General features: G+C 57.1%; 3 protein-coding genes across 5 annotated transcripts; 2 read left to right on the forward strand and 1 right to left on the reverse strand.

The window, feature by feature from the left end:
• Position 1: 1 nt before the first annotated feature.
• Positions 2-6145, forward strand: EME2 (essential meiotic structure-specific endonuclease subunit 2). The gene is given in 8 exon segments (XM_072023728.1): positions 2-929; positions 1885-1977; positions 2287-2358; positions 3131-3265; positions 3955-4008; positions 4011-4072; positions 4490-4679; positions 5818-6145. Coding segments are annotated over 8 exon segments (939 nt in total). The 5' UTR covers positions 2-755; the 3' UTR covers positions 5977-6145.
• A 1803-nt stretch (positions 6146-7948) lies between these two features.
• SPSB3 (splA/ryanodine receptor domain and SOCS box containing 3) lies at positions 7949-14901 on the reverse strand. Of its 3 annotated transcripts, none has more exons than XM_038187150.2 (7): positions 14743-14901; positions 13395-13543; positions 11554-11731; positions 10559-10746; positions 9812-9914; positions 9154-9279; positions 7949-8986 (listed from the first exon to the last, which is right to left on the reverse strand). In XM_038187150.2, the coding sequence occupies exons 1-7, from the start codon at positions 14789-14791 to the stop codon at positions 8643-8645; spliced, it is 1137 nt and encodes a 378-aa protein (XP_038043078.2). In that variant the 5' UTR covers positions 14792-14901; the 3' UTR covers positions 7949-8642. The 3 variants fall into 3 exon arrangements, with proteins under 3 accessions (XP_038043078.2, XP_038043077.1, XP_027325202.1); XM_038187149.2 differs by lacking the exon at positions 14743-14901 and adding an exon at positions 13978-14055; XM_027469401.3 differs by lacking the exon at positions 14743-14901 and adding an exon at positions 13676-13953.
• Positions 14035-18316, forward strand: NUBP2 (NUBP iron-sulfur cluster assembly factor 2, cytosolic). Its single transcript, XM_072023725.1, has 7 exons — positions 14035-14378; positions 15087-15205; positions 15847-16045; positions 16181-16335; positions 16577-16687; positions 16977-17046; positions 17357-18316. Exons 1-7 carry the CDS (start codon positions 14354-14356, stop codon positions 17500-17502), a joined length of 825 nt encoding a protein of 274 aa, XP_071879826.1. The 5' UTR covers positions 14035-14353; the 3' UTR covers positions 17503-18316.
• Positions 18317-18549: the final 233 nt, after the last annotated feature.

The following is an 18549-nucleotide window of genomic DNA, read 5'->3' on the forward strand; positions in this document are numbered from 1 at the left end:
GCCGGGTTTTGTGGGTTTGAAGCAATTCGTGGGGTTTTGCCTCGAGCTCCGCGGTGCCTCGCCCGAAGAGGGGAGCCCCCCCCCGTGCTCCAGCAGTCCCGTTGGGCTCTGCTCGGGCTGTACAAAATGTGCCCGTGTACAAAATGTCCCGTGTTTTGGGGGATCCAGCCGCTGCTGGGGGGGCTGCGCTGCTCCCCGTGCTCCAGGAGGGCGTTTTGGTGGCCTTTCTCCCCCTGGCGTAACGCACAGCCCCCGAGGGGAAATGCTGCGGGATCTTTGCTTTTAAAATCCCAAAATCCCGGAATCACCGAGGTCGGAATGACCTCCAAGATCACCCAGTCCGACCTCTGAGCTACCACTAACCAGTCCTCCGGTAAACCATATCACTGAGCTCTAAATGAGACCTCCAGGGATGGTGACTCAGCCACTTCCCTGGGCAGCCCATTCATGGTCTTTTGATGGTTTGGGGGTTGTTTTGTTTTGTTTTGCATTATTAACCTCCCTCCAAACAGCATGTTCTTAACCCTTCCCTTGCACTCTTAGTTGTGCTATTTTCTTGAAACATCTCAAATTCAGTCTAGGACAGGCATCTGTCCAAGGAAACAGTGCAAGCAGTTGGTGTGATAGGTTTGCAGGCAGCTGTAAGGAGGGCAGGCAGTGGGTGGTGTCCACTCACGTTAGCTACACCCGACGCTCCTCACAGAGCTGGTAATTAAGAGCACGTTCTCCATGCTCATGAACTATCTCATTTTCTCATGTCAGGGTTGTTGATTGTTCTTTCCTTCTCCACAGGTCTCCTCAAAGATCCTGGCTCAGATGTTTGGATCAAGGTTTTAAGTTCCTTGGACTGTAAATATTCTTTTGAGCCTCAGGCCATTCCCTGCAGCACAACCTGGAGGAGAAGCACAGCAAGCACTCCGTCTGCTCCGGTGAGTCTCTCTCGGCTTCTCCGCAGTAAATGCAATCTGGCAACAGATGTGCTGGGGGGAAAAGGCTTTGACGTGGCTTCCTAGGCTGGATACTGGCATCGTCAGCCTCAGAAATGCTGATTGCTGGTGACCACAGTTAGCTCAGGGAGCGGAGATGGGACTGATTCTCATTCGGGTTATTCCAAAGCCGATGGCTTTTCAACATCTACACCTGATTGTTTCAGGCAGGTCTGGGGAATCTGTAGCAAGCGAGAATGAGTCCTCCACAAGTCATTCATACGGAGGTTTATTTAGGAGGGCAGCAGCTTTTCCAGAGCAGATGCTGTGCATGGCGTGCTGCCACAGGCAGCAGCTGCACGGCTGGAAAAGGCTGGGCAAATTTGCCACAGGGCCCCCAGTTTAGAAAGCCTTGTGACTGTTCCCTGAATCCTGCTCGCTGGGAACCTGGAAGCTGGCAGGTGCCTTCTGGTACTAATTACAGTGCCCGTTTCAGCTTGGTTTTGGCAGGTTCTGTGTAAACAGTATCTGCGTGGCAGCAGCAGAGGCAGAGGAAGGCTGTTCTTGTCCTCACCCCCACCACAAGAATTTCAGGCAGAGGCAGAATTGTATTTTGGCTGTTTCTGGATAAAACATTGCAGATGCTGTGGTCATACAATAGATCACAATATCTGTACCTACGTTACCTGTAGTCACATAACTGCACGTGGTGCAGACAGAGCCCGTTTTGTCTCTTCAGCTTCATGGCAGTTCCTGCAGCTGTCCCTGCTTTCCTCCCCAGGTGGTTATTGCACCTTCAGTGATCTGCTTGTGTGGGGAGGTTTTTTACTTTTCGGTTCAGCCATGGTCTTCCACCAGCGTAGTACTGACACAGCATGGGCACTGCCTGGCTGGAGACTTGCTGCCTGCCTTCTCTCTGGACACCTGCTTGTGTTGGAAATGATTTCTTCTTCTTTAGGATGACTCCACGGTGAAGACTGAAGAGGAGAAGGAGATGCTGATGTTAGTGGAGCTGGAAGATTTTCTAAAGCGCCGCTTTTCCCTAACCCAGGTGATCCAGATCTCTGAGCCACACCTATACAAAGCACTCTGTAATGTTTACTCATTTAGCCAAGGAACCATGGAAGGGGAGGGAGCGTTCACCCAAAACTGCCCTTGCTCCACCCTGAAACAAAGCTGTGTTTGCAGTGGTTTGGAATGAGAGAACCTGGGGGAGAAGCGCTATCTGAGTGTGGCAGTAGGTCTTTAGGGATGATGTGCAGTCCTTTAAACCCAAGCCAGGATGCTGCTTGGAGATGGGGAGGGCTTATTTCAGAGAGGAAGGCTGCTGCACACTCGGGTGTGATTTGTCTTGCTTCAGAGTTTTGTCAATGCCCCAGCAGGGAGTCAGCCTGAGCTGAACCAAGCATTGCCTTTGGCCAGAGCAAAGTTTGTGCTCAGGGGGGCTGGGGCTTGGGTTTTGCAGTCTTGTAAATCCGTCCACATCCACAGCGGACTCTGAGGATCTCGTAGTGAGAAGGTGTTTGCAGGTAAGGCTACTCCGTACCAGGTGGAGGGCTGCAGTGATACGGCTCTTGCTGAATTACACCACAGCCCCTCTTGGTGCACGGGGCCCTTCTGTTCTCAGCGTGCTGTGCAGCTCATGCAGAGGGAGGTTCGGTGCCTGGAGCTCTTTTTTTGTACCTTGAATGTCTCATTTGTTTGTTGCTCCCAGTGCCTGAGCCCTTCCTGTCTGTGTGCATGCACAGCAGAGGAATCCCCTCTCTGTGGTGAGTGTGATCACCCAGAGCTTCCCCACATCGATGCAGCCACAGTAGGCAGGTCTGCCCTGTCCTTTTTCCCAGGGAGTATTTCCCAGGGAGAGCTCTTGCCTCACCACCTCCTGGGCTCTTTCTCACTTAAGCCAGTGAGGATAAATTTAACCAAGAATGTTACTTCTTAAAAAAAAAAAAAAAATCAGCTGTGGCCTGCTGAGTTCTGCCACTGAAGGAACCAAGCAGTGCTCACCCTGCTTTTGGGTCTCACCTTCTCCTCTCGTAGCCACATCCTTCCAGCTCACAGCCTGCAGAGCCGTGTCCGTGTGCCTGCAGGAGCAGCGCTGCCTCTCAGGGGAGCTTTGTCTCCACCTGTAAGTCAGGCTGGGAGGTGGCAAACGTGAGCGCGTTAAGCCTGGCCTCTTCCTCTTCATCAGTCAGCAGCCCGAGGCGTGAATCCGCAGCACGTGGCTGGGAGCTGTGTGCCTTGCTTACAGGTGTAACTGGGAACGGAGCCCTGCAAAGCAACGTCCCGGATCCCAGCCCGGCCCTGAGCTGTCCATGACTCAACGGGAGGTACTGGAGGTAAAACTTCTCATGCTCCTTGGTGTTTTGTCTTCCTCGTGGTTGAACTGTATGGAAAAGGCTCCCACTGGGGTGCCCTTCTGTGTAAGGGATGCTCTGCCAGGGGAGGTGGGGGCTGGCTTGGATCAAGTTGCCTCCACGTGCATCCTCAGAGCTCGTTGTTCTGGGATCCCGGTTTGGAGCTGACCCAGCCTCCCCTCCCCAGTGCCACCAGCAGCTGCCAGGTTCGCTGTGGGTTCTCGCTCAGGTCCCTGCCTTGCAAAACTCGTGTCCCGCAGCAGAGCAGAAGCGCTCCTCGTGATGCCGCAGCAGTCACAAACTAGGTCAGATGGGATCCAACTCTTGCTCGATATCCCTTGAGCTAAATTCCTGCCCCAAAAGGGGCGCTGACCCGCTGGCTTACTGAGAGCTAAGAAGGATGAGCAGGCTTTGCTGTGCTGTGTAAACAGAGCTCAAACATGCACTCAGCGCTGCCTCCCTCCCCTTCCAGCCCTGCTGAGGGACGTGGTACTACCCTGGGCTTCCCTTGCTTCTGCCTCCGGGTCCCTTGGGTGGCCAGGGCCATGCTAGCACTGCTGGGTGAAGTTTCAGTGTGCGTTTGAAGGAGGCTGAGGGTCTCAGGTTGTCCTGGCCCACCTGAGCCTGTCTTTTTCCCATTGCTTGGTCTTACAGCATCGCTTCTCCTCCAGGTGCTGGTGGTGCTCCAGCCATGGGGTAACACCGATGTACTCTTCCTAGGCACGTGTGGCAGGAGTTTGGCAAACACGTTTCTGCACTGATGAAGGCGATAGCAAAACGCCCGTACAAGTGAGTCGTGTTGCTGGATTTGGTCGAGCCCCAGGCCCGGAGCTTTGGAAAATGTCAGCAGAAGCTACAGAAACACTTACCTGTGACTGCCAGTGTGTGCTGGTCAGGGTAAGGGCTTGGACTAGATCATTTTCAGACCTCTGTGCTGATGAAAATCACCCCGCTGTCACGGTGAGTGTTGTTGTGATTCAGCACTAAGAATAGAGGGAAAAGAAGAGCCTCAGGAAAACCTTTTCACCCAAGTGTTCTGAAGCTTTCCAGGGAAGGAAGGAAATGGTGAGGAATAAATATTAGTCCTGAACACAGGGAGGGTTTAGAAGGAAGCCAACTGCCTAATGCTAGGATCTGGGATCTGCAGGCACTTTCTGAGCACACGCTGTCCCCTGGTCCTGCTCTCTGCACTCTGTCTGTCTGCAGGAGGCAGCAGGAGATGCACGAGTTGCCTTTCCGCACTGCGGGGACCTCAGGCAGCAGGGTGCGAGTGGAGGAGGATGGCACAGGACTGTGGCAGGTGTGGGAGAGACAAATCCAGCAGTTTAATAGGGTCAGCTCTGCAACAGCAGCAGCGGTAGCAGAAGCACATCCCTCCCCAAGCCTCCTGGTACAGGTAAGCCCTCAAACCCCTTGGTGTCCTGTTAAAGCTTGCTGCGTGGAAGGTGATGGTAGGGAGGGGTGCCACAGGTTTCCTTGTTTGAAGGTCTTTGTGGATGGAGCAAGCAAGTCCTGAGTTTGTAACCAGCTCTCCAGAAAAGAGAGGATTGTGTCCAGACGGTGTTCAACTTAAGCCATGGTTTTGTTGCAGCAGTAGCTGAAACAAAAGCTACATTTCAGCTGCTCATTAGCCCTTCCAGGCCTCTTTCTGCCTTCATCTTGCCTAGAGGAACCAGCTTCATGCATCTTTCTTTGCATTGTTGCTTGTCTATCTATTTGGCAGCATATCCCAGCAAATGCAGCCGAGCGTCTGCTGTATACATCCCATCGCCTTTGCCCAGCAGTCTGTCCATCAGCTTTTCTTGCTTTTATTTGAAATGGGCAGTGTCACGGGTGGCTGCCGTTAGCGGGACAGCTCCAAATCCCTCCTAGCAGAACACGCGTGTTGCCCCTACAGACCACAAGGCCCCTGAGCTGTCACCAGCAGCATGCCCACACTTCCCTTGCTTTTATGTTCATCTCATCCTTCGGGGAGCTGATTTAGCTCACTCAATTCTCCCTCTCCCTCCTGCCCGTAGCTTCCTGCTGGTTTGTGAGATCGCTGTCAGTGAGGTGCTGGGGGAGCAGGATTGGACAAGGGTGCTGTGTGACCCTTCCAACAGCAACTTAGCCCATTTATAAAGACATTTGTTTTGTCAGCACGTGCTCGTTTCCATTTTGTGTGAGCATTAATCACTTAAGCTCTTTCCATTAGATCAGGAACTGTGACAGAACTTTTTTTTTTTAAGTCTCACATAGTCAAATATCCTCTTCTACTTCCCCTGGAGCTTTGATCTCTGTCCCTAGCATACCCTCTTCAGAAGTGGCTTTGCAGCAATCTCATTTTACACCAGAGGGGCAACACAACTCGGTGTGCGTGAAGCCTGTTTGCAGGTCTCGATTCTTCCAAGTTTCATCCCCTGACCCTTGTGTGTTTGGCTGAAGGCTCAGCCGGGGCTCCTCAGTGCAGTGATGGGCTTGAGCCTCGCGGTGGAGATGGGAGAATTCGCTCAGAACATCCTCATTAACTGCTTCCTTCTCTTCTGCACTTGAAGGCCTACAAAGAGCGCAGCGATGATGAGAGGCTCCTTCTGCTGAGCGACATCCCAGTGAAATCAGACATCAGTGGGTAGGACCGCCGCCTTGGGACAGATTTACCCACCACGTCTACCTCTTCCTCCGACCCCGACCTTGTCCTGGACCTGATGGCATAGTGGGGCCGTGGGCTGCCTTGGTCAGCCCCGTCCTTTTTATCTGCCAAAACTCAGCAGTCACGGAGCTGCTGCTGGCATGGCCGTGCAGCTGGGAGCCCAGCCAGTGGAAGCAGCTGATTCTGTTTCAGAACAGAGCCTTGCACATCAATAAATGTCTTGTTACAGATGCTTTCTTCAGCCTCTTGGCTCTCCTTTCCTCTTTTAGCTGCCCTAGCTTTAATATCCCTCTGGCTGGAAAGCAGGCTGGCTCCTTCGAGAGTTGAGGCGTGTTTGGAGCAGGAGCTGGGTCTGAAAGTGGTGGTGAGCTGTCCCTGAGCAGCACAGGGTCAGCTCCTCTGCTGAGACAGCCATGGGGTAAGTCTGTCCCATGCTGCCCGTCAGGTGTGGTGCTGAACGAGCTCAATATTTTGTGCCCCTGTCTCCTGACTTTTAATGCCCTGCTCCCTGCTGATTCCTTATCAAGGTCCGACCTCCTGTTACTCTGGGTCCTTCTTGCAGCCTCCTCAGGCAGGTGGATCCTGCTGGACTTGCTTTTAGGAAAATGTCCACCAGCCATCAGAGCCAGCTGGCCAGAGAGGAACCACATCCATCCTAGGATAACACAGAGCTTGAAGCGGGGCAGGGGAGTTTGTTGGCTGAGCTCCCAACACAAGGAAATACCACATAAGCTCCAGAAAACTCCACACAGCCTGGTGGGCTATGATGGGATTCTCCTTTCCCAAAGCAAAAATTCTGCTTCTCTCTCAGAAATAGCTGCAACTGGGATGGGGGACCCCAAACTGAGGTTTTGGTAATGTTGACTGGGGCCTTCCATAGTGACATGGAACCCCCCGAGCTTCTTCCCATGCAGCACAGCTCGCCAGCTCAAACCAGCAGCAACCGGTGCTGTGAAAGTGGGAGGGCACCCTCAGAAGAAAGTTCCTCCGTGCCAGTGATTCTTCTGTCTCCATCTGCTAAGGCTTGAATTAGTTCCTGCGAGGAGAAATCCAGCAAGGCAGTTTTTTCTGGCTGGAGCACGACTACAGATGGATTGACAGAGAGCCTGCCCTGCTTAATTACAGCTCGCATTCAGAGCCTGTAACCAGAGACGCCAGAGCCATCTTTGTTTAAAGATTCATGATGCGGGAAGGAAAGGCACGGTCGTGGGGAATAAACGCAGGCGGAGCAAAAGGCTTTGCACAAGGCTTTTGCAGGTCTACAACGAGCAGGAGAAAAGGCAGCAGGTGGCTACTTGTGTTCACAGTAGCAGCACTGGGAGGCTGCTGACTGATAAAGTCCCTGGAGCCCGGCTGTCCTGACAGCGTGGCAGAAACCTGGCAAGAAGTGCTCGAGTACCTGACCCCTCACCGTGCTGCTCACTCCCAGTGCTCGTGGCCTAATCTGCAAGGAGCCAGTAAAGCACTTTTCCCTCCTCTTTCCTGTCTAAAATCTTAGAGCAGCTGAAACGCAAAAAAAAAAAAAAAAGCAGGAAGGCTCTGCTGAGTGCCACTTGCTGGCAGCGGTACCAGGCCACTACTGGATTATTTCTGTTCCAGGCTCTGATCCAGCATTTCTCTCCAGCACGTAGGAGAAGGGGCCTGCTGCAGGCAGCACGCAGGTCGTGGTCAGCGCCTGCCCTGCACACACAAGCTGCTCTGACTTTCAGGCTCTGGAGTGGGCGTTTGAGGTTTTCTGGCCATAACCTGTCAGAACACTTCTTACCAAACGCTGCAGCCCTCCCTTCCTGTCTGCAGCCACAGGCGTCAGCATGGCTCTGCTGGAGCTCCATCGAGGCCAGGCTGTGGTGGTCCAGTGAGAAGTGCAAGAACCCTCAGCAGGGCAGAGGCAAGGTAACCTCCACCTCCTTCACCTCATCTAGACCTCACAGACAAGTGTTGTATTTAAAATATCCCCTCCGGGCTATTGGCTTTGCTAGCGTGGCTATTTTTGTCAACCACATTCAGAATCATGCCTTTAAGGGCCATCAGAGGAATGAAAGGCAGTTTATACTTTTTTTTATTACAGTTTAATACAGTCTTTGATACAGGAGAAGCAGCAGTAGCCAACATGCAAAGCAATTAAAGTCATGGGGGGGGCTCAAGAATGATCACTAACAGCTCAACTCTTTTAAGTAATTGCTCTTTCACAAGTGGCACAGATTCATCCCTAGGAGCCCGCTTCCCTAAGTGCTGCCGTTCGATCATGCCCCACAGTGTGATGAATTCATGGTGGATACCAAACCAACACACAACGGTTAGGAGGAGGGGGACTGGTCTTTGATTTCGTCTTTTGATGAATCAAGTCAGTTATTTGACGAGGGTTTGCTAGAAGTATGCTTTGAGACCGGGAGGCCTCCTTAAATCTTGTTTCTCTGCTGACAGCCTGCAGCGAGGAGGCTTCCTTCAGGACGAGGTGATGGCTTTGATGCCGAGCCAGCAGATTAACCCCAGGTACTTGGCTGCAGTTTACCTGTTCCACAGAGCTGAGACCTCTTAGTCAGCAGGTATTTTCCACGCAAGTGACGGATGTTTAGGCTAAAGATTTCAACCAGAGTAAGAGAAATCTTCACAAACAAGTAGAAACGGATGTCCCCGTGAAGAATGAGGTGCGTCAGGCCTGGCCTGCCCTTGCAGGCGGCGGAACAAAACGCCACCCGACTCCCTCAGAGCAGTTCGTCTGAAGAGACACTATGTCCTCCTGCACCTCTTCCTTTGGCAGGCCTCTGCATCCGAGCCACAGGAGCTATCTGAGTCGCTTCCTGACGATGAGGAGGAAGGCTTTGATGTGCTATAGTTCATGCTTAAGACCCACCCCAGTTTGTTGTGTAGCACTTGCTTGAGTCCTGGTGGCAAGGGCAGCACCTCCAGCGTGTCCACATAGTTGGGCAGGAGCTGGCGCAGGCGGTAGCAGCAGAGGTACTGGAGAGACGTGCAGCTGGCGCAGGAGCGGATCACCTTCATGCTGCTCTTGGCTGCTGTCGAGCACACCATGGGGTAAAACTTCTTGTTCTGCAGCTTCGTAGCTGCAACCCCTGCAGGGGACAGCATCAGGGAGGCTTCACGTTAGTTTTGACTGACTTTGCCAGTATTTTCCCTTGCAGCCCAGCTGCAGCCAAACTTTTGAGTTCAGCTAAAGCTGCAGCACTCCAACCCATTCCCCTCTGCGCCTGAAGGCCACCGTGGCTGCCCTTGCTCTTACCTATGCACTTGCGGTTTTTGAAGAACGTGAGTGTCCCGTGCCACGTGTCCAAATGCACCCCGATGATAGAGCCCTGGCCAAACCTCGAGGAGAAGTTTGTCTTGTCACCCTTGTGATGCAGCAGTCCTTAAAACAACACACCTTGCATTCAATAGAAAGTCTGCGCTCCACAGATTCACCCCAATTCTCACATGCTTCACTGCAAGCTCCCTCTGGTACAGCCTGTCAGTGCCTACCAAAGCCCTCTGTCCCCTAACCACTCACTGACTGCCCTCCTCCTCAGGGTGCGTGATGGGAAGAGGGAAGCTGAGCTTCTGGAATACCAGAGCCCTGGCAGCAGCACTGAAACCTGCCTCAGTGATATTCAACCTGCAGCCAGAGGCCCTGGAAATTCACACGCTGGTTCTAAGGGGTCTGCAAAACGCAGGTACGGTTTGCTGCCCCAAGAGCTGGGAGCAGGAAGCAGTTTGTCCTACGCAATGCGGTGCTTAGGCAAGCCCCACAGGCGTGCAGCAGCACTGGGGAAGTGAAGAGGCAGCAGCTCATTATAGTTAACTACGTGATTCACAGGCCAGGTGGCCTTTTTGGCCGTAATCCCATTCAGGCCACTGAATTCCTGAGCCTGTTGCTGGCTTCCCGGCTGCCCTGCCCATGTCACCTGTGTAGGAGAGTCCCCAGCTGTCCTCGTCCTTGCCCAGCAGGCTGCAGAAGGTGTGGCGGTACTTGTCCAGGTTCACGTCCGACGTCCCAATTCCTACCATCTGGGAGGAAGAGCACAGGCTTAGCACCTGCGGGGGCACCGGGTCTCCCCTCCTCTCCCCTCCTTTATCGGCACAGCCCCACAGGTTGGGAATTTGGGTGAAGCCAAGCCGGGGGTGTCAGATCTCCCCTGAAGGGTTTGGCTGGTGCTCAGCGCTCGGGGGCCAGCATGAGGAGCAGCCTGAGCAGGACTGGGGGAGCTAACGGGGCTGTGGCCCCTGCATTAATTTTGGGGAGTGAGGTCGGGCCCTGGTCACAAGCCACACGAGCAGTGGTCACAGCAGGGCACCCATCCCAGCCCCACAAGAGGCAAGTTCCAGGCCTGGGGGCAGGAAACGACTCAGCAGCACCCAGCAGAGCCCTGCTGCTAACCACAGCCCGCCCGGACACTGCCCCGTGCTGAGGCCTGACCTTCGTCCTCACTGAGTTTATCGGTGGTGATCGACCAGTAGCGTGAAAGGGAAGCAAGAAAATCAGGTTCTGGTCCTAATTACTGTGGTCTCACCTAAAACCATTTACCCTCCCAGCTTCAATTTCCTTACTGCTAGGCGAGGACGCCCAGGTGAGCTGCTGGAGGAAGCCTGCTGCCCTGCTCAGCGCACAGCGGGCTTTTCTGCACGCCTGTGAGCAACCTGGCCCCACATACCATGTCCGTGCCATAGACCGGAGAGGTCATCTTGATCTCCCAGAAGTGCTGCCCGTCTGCCAGCTCCTTGTTGCCCCGGATGGCCGCAGTGCCGCAGCTGTACTCCATGTGGAAGTTCACCTTGCGGTTGTCGCAGGTCAGCAGGGTGGCCGTCGACTTGTTCAGGTCATCCCACACCCAGTCAAAATCTGTTCGGGAAGGACAGAGGGGACAAGGATGGGCAAAGGCCTGCAGGGAGCTATTTCCCAGCCAAAGCACAGATGGACAGTTGTTTTGAGGGCCTGTCAAGATTTACTTTTTTTTAAAAAAAAAAAAAAAAAAAACATTTAAGAGGCTAAATCCTAAGCTGTGCACACGGGAGAATTATTTGAGGGCTGAACTCTTCTGCAGTGTCCCAGCAGGGACAGTTCAATGCTCTCTCCTGCCTGACACCACCAGTTCCTTTTCTGGCTAACACAAAGCTCCACAGACCTCCTTTCCTCCGAGAGAATCACACTCACTTCTCATTGGCTCACATGGCTAGGGTCAAAGCGTGAGTACTACAGGAGTTCTGCTGTGCCACGGACTTTCTCAGCCAGCCCAGGCCCACCCTCTCTCTCTCTACCTTTCTGCCTGCTCTGAGAAAGCCCCACCATGCACCCGGGCGCCCTGCCAGCTCTACCAGAGATCAGCATTAACGGGGCTGGAACCACAGGAGCTAACTCCACTGGCGGCCTCGGCTGGATTTGAAAGTCTCCAGAGGTGAACCCTGATGTGTTAACAAGTTGAGCACCCAGCTCTTGGAACGCCACGGGACGCACGTGCCTGAAATCTTCCTAAAGCCTACGTGGCCTTGAGATGTAAACAAAGGAGCAGCGGGTGCTGGAACACAGATAAGGGCCCCGTGGAGAAGCAAAGATCCACACAGAGGCGCAGTCCGTGCCCCCAGGCCAGGACCGCACCCACCTCGAACCCCAAAGGCCTCCAGCGGGTGGTCTGGGACCCCCTTCCCTTACACTCATCCTCCTCGCCGCACTGGCAGTCCTTGACGCGGTGCAGGGCGTGCAGGCTGGAGCAGTAGGGAGCCTCGCTCTGGTTCTCGCAGTTGCAGTAGGATTCCCCCGTCACAGGGATGGCGCTCGGGATGGAGGGCGAGAGGGAGGAGAACTCCGGCTCCGAATCCGAGTCGCTGTGCTGCGGGGACAGGCAGAGGAACGTCACTGCCCCGCGCCCCCGAGGTCAGAGCCAGGCTGCTCGGGGAGGGCTCCCTGGGGACGTCCCCGGGCTCGTGGCAGTGGCAGCACGGCTGCATCGTGGCCCTGCCGTGTAGGGAGGCAAAGGGCTGAGCCACCCTGATCACACTGCTCCAGGACCTGCTGGTTTGTGCCCCCGCAGCTTCCAGGGGCAGGGAGAGCAGCACCACAGTCCACACAGAGATTTTTGAGCAAATTGCCAGCCAATAAACCCCAAAAAAGAGCTGATGCGTAACACAGGGCTGGGCACAGAACCCGTACATCTCCACAGGGCTCTGCACCTCGCTGCCAAACCAGGGAAGAGCCAGGCTGCTGGGAACTGCTGCCCTGGAGAGAAGAGGGAAGGGGACAGGAGGCCAGGCAGGGGAGAGGGCAGAAGAGAGGAGCAGCAGGCAGGCAGAGAGGCCCACAGGGAACCTGGTGAAGGATTAAAAGGCTTTTGTTTACTTTCAGACACAAACACAAAATCCCGATGTACCATTCCTCCCTGACCCCCGAGCGTCCCGGCACCAGACAACATAAGAGGAAGGGCCCTGCCTCGCCCCGCAGGTTACAAGAGGCTTGGTGTTTCCTAACGGGGTCTCTTACTACAGATCTCAGCGAATTACTCCAGGCTTACTAACTTGTCAGACATCCCTGCTCGTTAGTCACTCCCTCAGCAGCCAGCAAAACCCACAGCAGATTTTGTCATCAGTATTTAAAGACAACAGTCCCTTAAACTCAGGGTGTTGTAGCTGCGTAAGACACTGGGGCTTGAAATGACTCGAGTTTAATTATCTGCTGCTCATCCCCTCCTTCCCCGGCCTGCTTGATTTCTGTTTTTCATTGGCCTTTCCTGACTCAGCTACTTAGAAGCCTGGCTTCAGAAACACAAAGCTGTGCTGACATTTTCTGGGAGTGCAGTGCCTGGATTTGGGCCCCATGTTCTAGCATTGGCCTTGCAGTGCTTCAGCCGGGCTTCCAGCTCCCTGTATTCCCACTGCTGCACAGGCTGTGCAGGGAGCTCAGCTCACGTGCTCAAGAACTGGGGAAAAGGAGGAAGGACTGGGGAAAAACGTGAAGGATGGCTGAGGCAAATCCACCTCACTTTGAGACCGTAATTGCACAGACTTAAGCAGTCCCCCAGCATCAGCTGCACAACGACCAGAAGTTAGAACAGCCGTACAGGGAGCCACACTGGAGAATGGATGCAGTTTAAATGCGTGTTGAGATCACTAGTTAAAATGAGTATTTTGAAAATCCTGTGTATATTCTTTATTTCCTCATATACGTGTGCTTTACGTGCTTTTAAAAAGTGTTTAATTTAGTATGAGTCGGTTGCCTGGCCTGACCAGCCAGAAGACACGGAGCTGTGGTGCAGAACCGTGGGGCTCCCTGAGCGCTGCTTTGGGGAGAGGCACTGGGAGCCCCACGCTACAGCTTGCAGTCAGCAACCACCTCCATCTCACCAGCCTGCCTGTATAATTTATTAGGATTATTTCCTGATTTTGGCCAGCTGCGTGCTACAGCACCAGCTGCCCGCTGACACAGCCCTTGGGTGTCGGGATGGAGGGAGAGGGCAGCTCCCCTTGGCGTGCCGTGCTGCGGCCCCAGCACCCTCCTACCTGCCCATCCGAGTCGTAGCCCCAGCCTCGCGCTCCGCTGGCCAAAGCGACCGCCCGGCTGTCGGCCTCGTGGCGCACCCCGCTCAGCACGAAGTGCCAGGCCCGGCTGCTCCGCGTGCGGCGAGCCATGGCGTTCCGGGACAGGTAGGCTGCGGGGGGACGGAGGAGAAAAAAAAAGGGGCCATTAGGATAGGCGCGGTGCCAGCACCCCTCTGCCACCCCACAGCACCCGGGGCTCTGTGCTCGGCCTCCCCCAGGGGGCACAGCCCCAGGGCTCCCACCTCGCCCAGCCCCCGCTGGCGGCTCCCAGGCACGGAGGAGGCCGCTGAGGGGGGTGGGGGGGGCACCGCAAGGCCCGGCCCGGCCCTGCCCCAGGCCTAGGCCCTGCCCCAGGCCTAGGCCGGGCCCCCCCCAGCCCCCCGCAGCCTCTGGGCCTCAGCGCCTGGGGCCTGGCCGAGGCCTCGGGGCCCGCTCCGGCGCCCACCGGGGCTCCCCCAGCGGGGGGCGGCCGCCCCCGGGCCCCGCTCCCGCAGCGCCCCGGAGCCCCCCCGGGCCCCCCCCGCCGCCCCCGGCCCCGACCTACTTTCCCCTCCCGGCACATAAACAATCCGCTCGCGGTCCCGCCCCTCCCCCGCGCTCATTGGTTCATCCCCCCGCCTCGCCGCCCTGCGGTTGGTTCGCACAGCTGTCGCTCACGGCGCTGGGTGAAGGGAGGTGGGAGGAGCCCGCATGGAGCTCAATATTATTGGCTGTGCTTCACGTCAATCATCGCGGAGGAGAGCTATTGGGTGGAGGCCGGCGAGGGGAAAGCGCGGAGCCTATTGGTCGGGCGGCAGGTTGAGGGGCGGGGTGGGGCTGAGAACGCGGCACGCTATTGGAGGAAGCGCCTGCCAGTCGGAGGGAGGCGGGGCTTCCTCGGCGGAAGACGGAAGCGGGAGGCGCTGCGCGGCAGCGGCAGCATGGAGGGGGCGGCATCGGCGGGCGGTGAGCGCCGGGACCGGGACCGGGACCGGGACCGGGACCGGGACCGGGACCGGGACCGGGACCGGGACCGGGACCGGGACCGGGACCGGGACCGCCCCTGGCGCTCGGCCCCAGCCCCGGGCCTTGGCTCCCCGCGTACCGGAGCCTCGCGGGCCCTGGTGCGGGGCTGCCGCTGGCACCCGGCCCCGCGCCGCCTCTCCTGGGCCCTCCCCAGTCCACTTCGGGCCCTCCCCGTTCCCCCCCGGTCCCCTCCCGAACCCCCCAGGTCCCCCCCCGGGCCCTTCCCGTTCCCCCCCGTTCCCCTTCGGGCCCTCCCGGCCCTCCCGGTTCCCCCCCGGTTCTCCCCCGCCCCCCCCGCCGTTACCCCGTGTGCAGGCCCTGATGAGCTCCGCCGTGCTCCCCGCGGGCTCCATGGCGGCGGCCCCTCAGCAGCGCTGCCCCCGGTACCGGGGTTGTGTTCCCGGCCCCTCCCGGTGCCCGGCCCCGGCAGGAAGCGCCGAGGGGCTGAGCTCACCCCGGGGCCCCGCGGTGCTCGTGGCCGCGCTGCCGCAGCGCTGAGGTCATCGGGGCCGGGCCCTCCCCGCGGGCTCTGCTCAGCCCCGGTCCCGGTCCCTCTCCAAACCCGGCCCCTGCCCCTGCAGCACCGTGGGGACGGCTCCGCGCTGCCGCCCCTGACCCCTCGGTCCTTTCTTTTTTCCCTTTTCCCAGAGCAAAGCAACCTGTCCGGCGTGCGGCACGTCGTGCTGGTGCTCTCCGGGAAGGGCGGCGTGGGGAAGAGCACCGTGGCCACGCAGCTGGCCCTGGCGCTGCGGCAGGCTGGCAGGAAGGTGAGCGAGTGGCTGGGCTCCGACTTCTCCCCAACATCCATCCTCGTCCTTTCCGTGCTCTGTGTGAGCAGCACAAGGATGCTCTGCTAAGGGTCTGGGTTTTCCTGATCCTAAAACGCCCAGCAGAAGTTTTTCTTTTCCCCCTTTGTCCAAGAGGCTGACAGGATCCAAAGCTTTTCTTTTCTTTTTTTTTTTTTTTTTTTTTCCCCAGTGTTGTTTTCCAAACTGGGGTACTGGGAAATGATTTCCTTGTTTGTGCTGTGACACAGCCCCCTGTGGAATGAGGCAGGCTGGCTGTCAGCACTGCCAGGACAAAGGGGAGCTGAGAGCACAAGGCAGCTGAGTTCCAGGAGGGCTCCTTAAAGCCACTGCCTGTTAGCTTCTGGCAGGTCCCTGCCATAAATACATCCCCAAAGTGCCTGTAAATATCCAGGAGGTGCTTCCTTGGAGGGAAGGAGACTGGGAGGGCAGTCAGAACTCAAAGCAGCCCTTTGAAGCTTTGCTTCAAGCTTGGTTTCAGAGTCCTGTCTGCAGGCTGCTGCGAGCTGCAACCATTTGGGTGCTGCTTCCCCTCTCCCAGAGCGGGGCTGGGGGCCGTGCTCTGGGGGCCTGTCTGCAGGGCTCTGCCTCGTCTCCCGCAGGTGGGGATCCTGGACGTGGACCTGTGCGGCCCCAGCATACCCCGCATGTTCAGGGTGCAGGACAGGGACGTGCACCAGTGCGACAGCGGCTGGGTGCCGGTCTTCGTGGACCAGGAGAAGAGCATCTCGCTCATGTCCATCGGCTTCCTGCTGGAGAAGCCGGACGACGCCGTGGTGTGGAGAGGCCCCAAGAAAAACGGTACGGTCAGCTCTTGCTGCCTCCAGAGCTCGGGGAGGTCAGCAAAGCCTCTCGGGGGTGCTGCTGGCTCCTGCTCTGCAGGGCTGTCTCCCCGGGTGAGTTCCATCTCTCATGGGGCGCCCTTTATTCCTGCAGCTTTGATAAAGCAGTTTGTTGCCGACGTGGCTTGGGGGGACCTGGATTTCCTCATCGTGGACACGCCGCCGGGCACCTCTGACGAGCACATCTCCACGGTGGAGGCCCTGCGGCCCTACAAGCCCCTTGGAGCAATCCTAGTCACAACGCCCCAGGTAGGGCAACTTGCTGGAGCCCTTGGGCAAGGCCGATAGGCGGGTTTGCACCCCAAATAACGCCGTCACCCATCCTCCAGCACAGCCCCTGTGTGCAGCTCCTGTAGTGAAGGGCTTGGCCCGAGTTATGGCCAGCAACATCTCCAAATTCCCCTCCTCGCGTGTGCCACCACGCGCGTGCCTGTTCCAGAGCTACCTCTGGAGGGACAGGCACCTCTAACCACCCCCGCTGTCCCCGCAGGAGGTGGCTGTGGGGGACGTGAGGCGAGAGCTGACCTTCTGTAAGAAGACGGGCCTGCGAGTGCTGGGCATCGTGGAGAACATGAGTGGCTTCGTCTGCCCGCACTGCTCGGTGGGTTTGTTGGTGCTGCCGGGCTTTTGGGGGCTCCTGGGCGTTTGGGGGCATCGTACCCCGCGGTGATAGGATCAGTGAAACGCCACGGGGGTGGTGCTGTGAACCTGGGGGACAAAAAGCTGCCGGGGGAGCTGTGGAAAAGAAGCCACGGGTTCTGCTGTCCTACAAAAAGCTGGGGGAGGGCAGGGGCGAGGGCAGCGCCCTGCGGCAGGAAGGTGGAGGGGAGCTGGTGCTGCGCAGGGCTCTGTGCTGGGTGCATGACTCGCTGCTGGTTCTCCTCCTGCAGGAGTGCACAAACGTCTTTTCCAAAGGGGGAGGCGAGGAGCTGGCCAAGTACGCCGGAGTCCCCTTTCTGGGTGAGTGGCCCCTGGAGCAGAGCCCTTCTCATCGGGGGTGACGCCCGCGTGGTGCTGTGGGGGTGCTGGGGTGGGTGGGCTGTGCCTGGGAGCCCCTGGGGCTGGTCAGAGATGAGGTGTGGTTCTTGGTTTTCTCCACGGAGCAGAGGGAGGTGAGAAGCAGCTCCTGAAGGGCTTGGTGCAGGCAGTGCCTGTCCTTCTTCCTGCTGCCCCGGAGATGCCTCTGGCAGGGCTATTTCTTCACCCTGACTCCGGTCCTTTGCCCTGGGGTGAGCCAGCAGTCACTCTCCCCTTTCCTTCTCTCCCACAGGCTCTGTTCCCCTGGACCCCCAGCTTAGCCAGAGCTTGGAGGAAGGCCGAGACTTCATCCAGGAGTTTCCCAAGAGCTCCGCCTTCCCCGCCTTGCTTCACATTGCCCAGCAGGTCTTGGACAGCGCATCGCAGCGGAGCTCCTGAGGAGGGTTTGGGGCTGGACTCTCACCTGGCCCAGCAGCGCCATCAGCAGCCCGTGCTGCTGGGGAAGAGAAGAGGCTGCAGGAGCTGTTTAATTAACCATGAGGCTCTTTCAGTGGGGGATGACGGAGGGAGGGGGGCTCACAGCATCGGTGCCACTTATGGCAACCCAAAAAGGGAAGTGATGCCCCACCTCCCCGTATCCGAAGAGCCCCTGCATGGGTTTTTTTGGGCTCACACAGAGGATGCTCAGCCTGGTTCTTGCCTTCTCGACGTGGCAGCGCTCTGCCCACACGGTACAGCTGCTCCTACCCTGCTCACACGCCGCCTTCCTCTGCACCCAGCTGTTGTCCAGATACTTGTGGAGCCTCTTCCCGCAGCACCTCACTCGCTGCGGTGCTGCTGACAATGACTGAATGCAGCTCCAGTGGTGAGCATCAGCAGCTGGGGTGTGGCTGCTCCCTTGCTGAGCCCAAATGGCACCAATAATCCGCGTCGTAGCTCCTCGTGCTGCTGCCTTCTGCTTTCCTTGCGTGACACGCCACGGTACTTGGTTCAGTGGCTGGCCAGTCAGTGTTGGGCGCTGTGCTGAGGGCCCGAGCCCAGCCAGCCCGCTCTGAAACCTCACTGCTGGTACGTGAAGTGCCTCTGAGGGCACGGGATGTGCTTCACGTGAGGAGGCATTCTTAGGAGATCTGGTACCCTTCTGAAGCCTGCATCCTACCGTACTGGAAACAATGTCTTTTTTTTGGGGTTTATCGTGACTCAGGAATATTTTTAAAAGTTCCAGACAGTAAACAGTTTTCTTAAAATTCAAGTCTGTGACTTCTGTTCTTCTACAGCTTTGTGCCTCGCCATAGCCAAGTCTTGGTGTTAAGAGCACTTCAGGTAGACCTAGGTATCTCCTGCCTTTCCTTGGTGGGGTTCAGCTGTGTCTTTCCTCCTCCATGCCAGCTTCTGGATCCTGCCAGTCCCTTGTCTGGTTGAAAACCAGCCCCTGCAATCCTCTGCAGCATCCTTGCCACAGCCATTCTCTACACCCCTGGCACA

Source organism: Anas platyrhynchos, chromosome 15, assembly GCF_047663525.1.
Source record: "Anas platyrhynchos isolate ZD024472 breed Pekin duck chromosome 15, IASCAAS_PekinDuck_T2T, whole genome shotgun sequence".
Lineage (NCBI taxonomy): Eukaryota > Metazoa > Chordata > Aves > Anseriformes > Anatidae > Anas > Anas platyrhynchos.